Source organism: Poecilia formosa, unplaced genomic scaffold, assembly GCF_000485575.1.
Source record: "Poecilia formosa unplaced genomic scaffold, Poecilia_formosa-5.1.2 Scaffold41, whole genome shotgun sequence".
NCBI lineage: Eukaryota > Metazoa > Chordata > Actinopteri > Cyprinodontiformes > Poeciliidae > Poecilia > Poecilia formosa.
In genome coordinates, this window is record NW_006799980.1 from 1,319,986 (window position 1) to 1,328,998 (window position 9,013).

Genomic DNA, 9,013 nt, shown 5'->3' on the forward strand with positions numbered 1-9,013 from the left:
ATTGGTTTAATTGTCATGCATAAGTATTTGCATGCCTATAGTTTCTACTTCTTTGCTTGATCACTCAGACGTTTAAAGGTCATGTCATCTTAACTACAACTCTCTGTTAATTAAGGAGGAAGCAATGTTTTTCAGATCAATCTACATTTTCTGCTAAATTAAGGACTAACTGTAAATAACCAACATTTTTGGACAGGTCTGTTGAGTTTCATCAGCCACACTCAAGACTGATTATCAGGAGGCAAGAACTCACCTAACTAGGACCTGTCTGACAACATGAAGGAGGCTGAAAGACCTCAAAAAAGCAACACACCTTGCCCAAAGAAATGGACGAATATCTGAGAAAAAAAAAATCAACATGGAAAGGGTTACATTTCTAAGACATTTTTAAGGTTTTGGGTTTCCAACAAACTACAATGATACCCAACCCATCTTCCACAGACGAAGGAAACACGAACCTTCCAAGGAGGTAGTGAACCAAAGATTACTCAAAAAGTTAATCAATGACTCATCCAGCAGGTCACAAGGTAACTCAAAGATGCTTTTTGAAGCACTCCAATTATCTTGCGCCAGAGTTTATAACAAAAAGATTTCAAAAACTGTATACACAGCAAAGGTTTAAGGCAGAAAACAACCTGCTGCCCTAGATGAACACATTTATTGGAACCATGACTTCTGGTCTCGTGTAGAAAATCCTTATGGACGACATCTGGCTATCATTTGTGACCAAAAACTCAAGTATACTCAGGCATACCTGGGCTTTAAAACAGGACGCTAATCCAAACAGAGGTTTTGGTCTTGTCTAAGCAAATCAAAGGTCACTGCAGTAAACACTGGGTCAAAAGTCCCTGACACAAGAATTGTACAAAGTGGTAGTAGCAAGCTCATTTCCTCGAATGGTTGGCACAACCGGTTTTTAAGTTTAGGGGGATTTACTATTTCGCATAGGGATTGGTTTGCATTGCTTTTTCCTTTATTCATTTTAATTCACCAAGATTCGCTTTGTACTTCATTAAAAGCCTTATCAGGCACGCTCTTTGACAAGACAAGACTCTCAGCTGAATGTGTATTTATATGCGTGTTAAACAATCAGATAATTTTATCTGTGAAATGTGCTCACACCTTTCTGTGACTTTGCTCACTTTGCTTTCCATTTTGAGCCGAGTCTGTGAACTGTTGTTGCTGCATTTCATTAGAAGATCGGCTATATTGGTACGTTTATATAGTTGTGTCAGTCTGAAATTACCCACGCCGCTTCTTGCCCCGAAGCCTCAGAATGTAAGAAGTGGCACTTGGCGTCTATGTCTTTAGTGGAGATATTCGCTACTTTCTTTCAGCATCGTAGGATTTCCTTTTCTGCGAGCCAAGATCATTTTAGCAATTGTGCCTCATCCTGTGTTTCAATAACTTTTCTTTCAGCCTGGAATATTCTGTATCACATTCAGTTGCGCTTGAGCAGTCAAAGAACCAATATAACTCGGTGAAGAAATTGAAAAATGATGAACTAACAGTGTGATGTAAAGACTCTAGGAGATCCTGAACTCTCAATGTCTTTTTTTTTTCTTCTTTCTTCTTATTTTCTTAATTCCTTTCCCCCCTTTTGCATTCGCTCTCACATATGTGTCCTCATCCGCCATCTGCTTCCCTTCTTCCTCCGCTCCCGTCTCTCACTCATGCACGTGTCCACAGGGGAGCGCCAGGAGTGGATGGAAACTCTTCAGACGGCCGTGCGCCCCCCCGCCTGCAGCTCCCAGAAGTGCACCGACAGCCTTCCCCACCTCTCCTCCACAAACAAGCGAGGCTTGCTGGAGCTCCGTGGTTACAAAGGCAGACTGCTGGTGTCCCTGGTGGGGAGTAAAGTCAGGCTCTGCAAAACAGAACAGGTACTTCCAACACCACCGGGAACTCCTCTGTATAGAATGACAGTTTTGTGTTTAAAAGACGGAAGATGATAAGCCTCCTTGAAGCGGCGGCGGGAGAGTTGGAGAGGCTCGTGAATGTGCAACGCAGAAAGTAAATATCTGCGTTATGCGCATGTGTGTTTTAAGATGTTTCGGTCTGCTCTGAAATACTGGGTGCTTGCAGAAAAGGCACATGCTAGCACACAGAAAACACTGGTTTGCAAACCTTGTTGCTCAGCCCCAAAAATTATAACAACCGGAAATGCAAGACCTTCACGTGCAAATCCAAAGTTTGGTTGTAGACGTCATACAGACCCTCTAAGCTTTTCCTGAATTTCTTTTATTAGAAGCGCAAACGTCAATGTATTTTACTATGATTTAAGAACCTCAGTGAACATACAGTGTCATGGAGACAGATGAAGTTGTGGTAAAGATCGAAGCAAGTCGATTATCGTGAGTTCAGAACGTCCAAAAGAGCACCGTTCAATCCAACAGCTGAAAGTAGAAAAAGTTTGACACAGCTGCAAACCTACCAAGACGTGACCATGCATCCAAACTGAAAAGCTGGGGAAGGAGTGCATTAAGCAGAGAAGCAGTTGAGAAGTAATGGAGAATGGCAAGAAGAAGAAGTGGTACTGTTGAAAGACGACCATAAGAAATAATGCTGGCATTTTGCTCCAAGCCAAGTAGGAGATATGACAAGAAAGTCCTCTGATCGGATGAAACCTCAGGTGGCGCTTTGGGCTCTGTGTAAAATGCAAGATGTGGTTGAAAACTAACAGTGCAAACCATCCCCAGTGTGAAACATGGTGGCAGTAATCACACTGTGGGACCGCTTTTCATTAGGAGAGTCACCGACCACGGTCAGAGTCCATGTGAAGATGGACAGAGCTAATTAGAAACACTTGTAAGTGTCACTGCAGCAAAATGTGGTTAAGCTCCCCTGAAGTTTTGACCCAGCAGAGCTGGATACAGATGCAAGGTGAACTTTTCAGATTCTCATCTATAAAATTTGTATTTTTTTTCCTTCATGTAACTACTTTTTCAAGACAGACTGATAAATTCCATCTAACAGTTGGGAAAAAAAAGCAGCTTTGGTGCACTGGATGCCTTTCGTCATTCTCAGTCTTTTGTGCTGTGACTGGTGGAAAAAAGTTTATTCCTTTTTTTTTTTTGTAGAAATTAACACGTTTGTCAAAGTGTGAATTAATAGAAAGATGGCGGAGAAAGTAATAGTTGCCGAACCTCAGAAAGTTCAGTATTTACTACCCGTCCGTCTGAAGGTGTGGCCGTTAGCTCGCCTTTATTTTTTAGATGCCGACTGAAAGTCACACTCGTCTCTAACAAACTGCAGTTTCAGCAAAGCTAGTGTGAGGTGGAGGAAGCAGGCATGTGTCAGTGATGTTGCTGGAAAAGTATTAGTATGCAAAGGCTTTCCGACTACAGACTCTACGCCAGTCACACGTTTATGTAAAACGCTGCCGAACAGCAAGACAGCAGGAGGGAAAAGTGGGTAGAAATTTGCAAAAAGTCAAGTGTGGCAAAACTAAGAGAAGCTGGCACTGTTTAAAACAGAAACTTTCTCTCAAACACTGAAATAATACATAATTTTTTTTTCCCCAGATGGGATATAAAGCACCATGAGACACTAGGAAACCTTTTAAAAACTTTAGAAGTGTACATTTGTTCTCACTGATTACAGAATGTCAGACATAAAAGGATCACAAGTTTGCTTTTTATTTTATAGTTCTCAACTACAGCAAAACACAGATGGCTTGTTTTGCAGAAACTAGAATGTGTATTTCTTTGAGGGGGAAAAAAAAAACAAAACTATTCAGGAGTTGCAGTGAAGCAACCATACGAAAAAGTCAAACTTGGACTAAGTTTGTGTGGAAACGATTAGGTTTGCTCCCGGTTTTAAATGTCTTTTACACTTAAAAGAGCCCAAACGGAGGATTGCTATTGAATGACGAGTTATCAGGCAGTTGCCTGACCGCCTGACAGTCACCATAAAGCACTGAGTGAAGATCACCAGACAGCATGTCTTGCAGATGCTTTACAGAGCTTTTCTCCTCTCGATGCATCACATATTAATCTTACATGAAATGGGGTAGCTTGTATTGTCATCCCATTATCTTGCATTGCGTTTTGAAACTAAAACAAGTCGGCGTTGAATAATTTAGACAAAGTTTGACCCATCTGGTGTTAAGTCTGTTATTGGTCAGTCATGCATGTACGAAGATGTAGAGTTAAAATTATTTACTTTTAATAGAAAAGCATGTTTTTAAGGGAAAATGAGACGGGTATATCTCCCAGCATAACATTTAAAATGCTCCAAAATTATGCATGTTCTATAGTAGACGTTTTTTTTTTGTTTTTTATTTTATTGACATTGAATTAAATTCAAAATATTTTTTTTCCAAACAAAACAAAAAAAAATTACATTCCCACTGATGACGAGCTTTTTGCATGTTTTCTCAGATATTTTGATGGTTTATGGTGACAAACGAAAGTTTTTTGAGTCTGGAAGACCTCCATAAAAGACCCTAACTTTTCACTCATTTTGTCGCTCAAAATTTTTTGTGCTGAACGTCTGACTTGCAAAGTTACTTTTAACAAAATACTCACTGGCAACTCTGTAATATAAACCCTATTGTTCGACGGCACTACAGTTACCCAAAGTCTTTTAGTTAACTTTTTTGTGTTGGTATTGAACTGATGCAGATTAACATACCTATTTTACCGACCTAATCTGCCGATTAGCTATAGATTAAAAAATATGTATGTTTTTCTTCTCGCTCACGGTTTTCTCTCGAGGTATCGTTGTTTGATGTGTCCTATTAGGCCCCCGATAGTCCCTGCTTATGTGCATCATTTCTGCCGACTCCTCTTCCCAGGAGCAAAGTGAGATTGAAAGATACCTCACAGCAGTGATACTGTTGCCTCGCTCAGATTTGTGTGCATATTTGATAATGCCAGTTGCACTCAGCTCATTTCCATCCCTCCTTGGCGCCGAATTCGTTTTGCTCGCTCTTGCAGTTTTGTTGTTTGCCTTTCATTATTTTCTTCATTAGCGTGAACAAACATCTTTGTTAGAATTCTCTTTGGGGTATCCCTCCATGTCAGCACATTTCCACTTCCTTGATCTGAGACGGCGGGGAGAAGCGCGGCGAAGGAGAGGTTCAGGGAGAGAGCAAATTAATTGTATTATTTCAGCTTACGAGCTCAATCCGCCACATAAATGCGGCAACAGCAACACGTTTTGCAGAAGGGCGGGGACGGGGTTGGGGGGGAAGAAGCGGAGCTGCAAAACAGGAAGACAAGACTGCAAGAACACTGTATCAGAAGACGGGGAGAAGGGGGAGGAGGGTGAAAAAGATGAAGTGAAGGGGATGGAGAGACCACTTCAGCGCAAAGGCTCGCATGAGTGAGAATCGAACGTTGGTGGTTTGTAAGAGAATGAGAGGGTGATGGAGAGAGAGAGAGCTCAGAAAGAGAGGGATACTGTGCCCCGTTCAAGATCAGTGAAGTGGAGTATTTAATCTAACATGATGAACGAGCTATTGGAAACATCATCCGCCCAGCACCTCCCTCACCACCCCTTCCCCATTTTCTCATGGATCGTAAGTCGTGATGGAGCTGCGTTTAAGGTCATTTAGGCACTAAGGTAAAAGAAAGTCAGTTTGGTTAAAAAGAGAGAGAGAGAGAGAGAGAGAAAAAAAAGTGCTCCAAGTGCAATCACCTTTTACTCTCAGAAGGATTTCGCGGCAGTGGGCTTTAGTATTAGAAAAATCAATAGAACTTTAGTGTCTTTTCTCATACGTCCCTCATGTCTCCGGTTGTATTCTCGCTCTGCTGTGATACACGAAGTAACAATTGACACGTGTGCAGTCTTTTCGTCTTGTCACTTCGGATTTGAGGTCGCTACCAGTTGCGTTCTAGATTTGCTCGTCAAAACGCATTAAGCATTCAGTTGTAGTCTGTTATGTGGAAATTATTTTAGGTTAAAAGCGCTTTGCCGTTCTTTATTGTGACAACTGGCATAATCCCAAGCCTTTAAAAAAACCAACAAAAAAAAACAAAACAAAACAAAAAAAAAGTTGTTTAGAATTTCTAATGAGAATGAATTTCTCACTTCAAGGCCCTCTTTCTTTTTCTAAGAGAATATTCAGCAAATGAAGAATAATTTTTGCTGCGGGGCCAAGTTCACAAGTGTATCTTTCTTCCTTAACTGATGCGTTGAGGAAACACGAGCCGTATTCACTGAGTTGACACATTAGAATTGAAAGTCTGTGTGCTAAAAATGTTGACACGTTCAGTAGACACGGAGCAACATTAGCATTTAGTTAAAGCTGTTGTGCTTCTTTTTAAATGGATGTCTTCTACACTGGGTCCTTCATTTGTCAACGGACATATCAGGGCAACAGTCATGCTTTTATTCTCCTATGATATTTGTATTATAAAGGTCCTGGTCGTTTTTATGTCTTTGGCATTTTGTATTTTTGCAGATGTGTTTGTCCCATACAAGAGGAATTGAGAATGTCTAGTCTCTGATATCGAGGTAAATAAGGATGTTGTTCAAAACTAAGCTAGCACATGTCCTAAGGTTTGCCAATGACGATCTGGATGATCCAGTGGAGGGGTAGGAGAAGGCCGTGCGATCAAAGGAGACTAAAACAGAACATTCTGGTTTAAAGTTCATGTATTTTGAAAGCGATGAAGGAAGAGCATAACCCCAAGAGCACCATGAGGCACAGAGGTGAAAACGCCATATTTAGATGGGCCGTGACTCGGTCTTCCAGCGTGACACTGATCTGAAACGCACAGCCAGAGCAACTAAGTCGTGGTTCCTTAAGAACCAGTCTCTTATAGCCAGTCTGCAGACCTGAACCCATTTGAAAATCGTTGGAGAGAGATGAAGCTCTGTGTTGCCCCAGTGGAAGATCTGAAGATCTATATTAAGGAATGAGACGAAATCCATCCTGCGGGATGATCAGTCTGGCCTCTGCAATGGGAAACATGAGTTTTTGTATCAAATGTCAAATTCTGTTTTTCTAATGCATGAAATGCTCATTTCATGCAACAAAAGTTTAGTCATGTAGAAGTCATGCAATGTGATTTTCTGTGTATTTCTTCTTTTGGATTCTGTCAGTTTTTTTTTTTTTAAGTGGTGAAAAGTTGAAAAATCAACAGTGTATGAAATACTTGCATTTTCCTCACTGTTTAAATATCTACAATATTTAGAGCAAGCTTTGAATAACATTTGAAGAAAGACAGTTTTCTTTTTTTTTTGCATTTATTTTAAATAGGGAAAAGATACCCACTTATATAAAAAAACACACATTTCACAATATCAAAACTTTAGGAACCACAATAAGTATAGAACAGTATAACCAAAGGCATATGAACGTGTTAAGATTATTGTGCAAAAATGTGTCTTTTGTATTCCTTGTTCATGTGTGTGGTTTTATACTTCTATCATGTTCGAAATAAATGAATAAATAAAAATAAAGGAAATAGCTGGCATATTCAAAAAAAGGAGTAAGTAGAAAGCATAGCTTATTGTCGCACATACTACTTAAAAGTTCCCTTCTTTATTTATTTATTTATTTTTTAGAAGTACTAAGGTCAATACTCTATGCAGACAAGCAGCAGCCAGGCAAATCAAAGGTGTGCAAATGTTCACCTTTTGACCTTTTCCCTCCCCCCCTTCCTCCTCCTCCTCTTCCTCCTCCTCCTCTCTTCCTTAGTCAGCGCCACGACGATTGCCACCTAACTCACAGCAGTTGTAATTGGGCGAGTTATTTTTATCCAGCGTTCTTTTCTTTTCTGTCTGCTTCCTCCTTCTCGCCATCCTTGGTGAATTAATTGAAGGGAGCAGAAGGCCAAAGCACACATTGGGTAGGTAACGAGTGGCGAATGCTGGACCGCCGCTAACATCCAGCTCTCTAATTGGCTATCTTAGATGGATGAGGGTCATTAGACATAGGTAAATGCATTGCCTTCTCGGCACATACCATGCGCGCACCTTTATGTTTTAAATCACGGGCGACGTAAACTGTCAGATGTCTCTCGTTTGACTCGCAGCGGAGAACCGTGATCGAACGGATTGGTTACTTGCTGGAACGAGCTGTGAACGAGGGGCGCTTCACGCTCTGTCACATCGCGCGCGCTCTCTCATTATCGCGTCATGCATCTTCAAACCTCGGAACATGCTGAACTTAAAAGAGCAATAACTCTATGTAGTTATAATTGATAGGGGAGAGAGAGGCGAGTTTTGGCTGCCCCGAAGCTCTCGCATCAAAAGTTTTTGCTCAATTAAAACCTAAACATACAGTAAAGTCACTGCTTTCACACACATTATCTTTCTCGAGCTCCTCTGTCATCCTCTTCTCGGATCAGAGGGCCTTAATTATCCGTAGCGTTTCGTAATGAATGATCATGAGGTAGAGCCGTGTTCCTCTTTCGACGTCGTTGGAACAATGGTTTGGTTTTATTTTCCCGCCAATTTTCTAATTTTGTGGGAAAGATTGGAGCTAATGGTGGTCAAATCAAGATTTTAAAAGCCCCCCCTCGTCCCCCACCTCCAATTGAACCAGCCCACACAATACAAAAAATAAAAGTTCAGGCTGGAATAGTCTGCACTGTGCAAATATTTAAGCGACTGCCATCTTGTGTTGCAATCTGCAAAATTTGGCTGCTCTGCTAAGTTTTGCCGTTAATTATTCTGCGAGTTGCTCTCCTACACATTGAACACATGCTTCCTTTTCCTCTCTGAGGCCGCGTGCGCTTCCAAAGATGCGCCCAATCAACAAAGATGGTGTCGATTCATTTGCCTCTTTGTTTGGTGTAATTAGCAGAGATTGTTTTTGCCGGTGATGAACAGTCGGCACGAAAAACACTTTTTTTCTTTTTTTCTTTTTTAGAAATGCAACAACAGGGCTACAATCTGAGCTTCCTGAATAAGAACCAACAGAAATAGTGCAGTGAAACATGCTTGCCACTTGGATATCTTTCTTTTTTTTTTTTTTTTTTTTTTTTTTTGTCATACCGACATGTTTTAGTCATCAACAATACCTGATATTAGACAAAGGTGATCTGCTTAATAATAA

At 40.8% G+C, this 9,013-nt stretch overlaps 1 protein-coding gene across 5 annotated transcripts in view; it reads left to right on the forward strand.

The window, feature by feature from the left end:
- Positions 1 to 9,013, forward strand: part of arap2 (ArfGAP with RhoGAP domain, ankyrin repeat and PH domain 2) — a 131,651-nt gene that overhangs the window by 36,462 nt on the left and 86,176 nt on the right. For all 5 annotated transcript variants that reach the window (XM_007551328.2, XM_007551330.2, XM_007551329.2 and 2 more), the window contains one exon: positions 1,690 to 1,883. In XM_007551328.2, the coding sequence (XP_007551390.1) occupies positions 1,690 to 1,883 (194 nt within the window). The remainder of the gene's footprint in view (positions 1 to 1,689; positions 1,884 to 9,013) is intronic.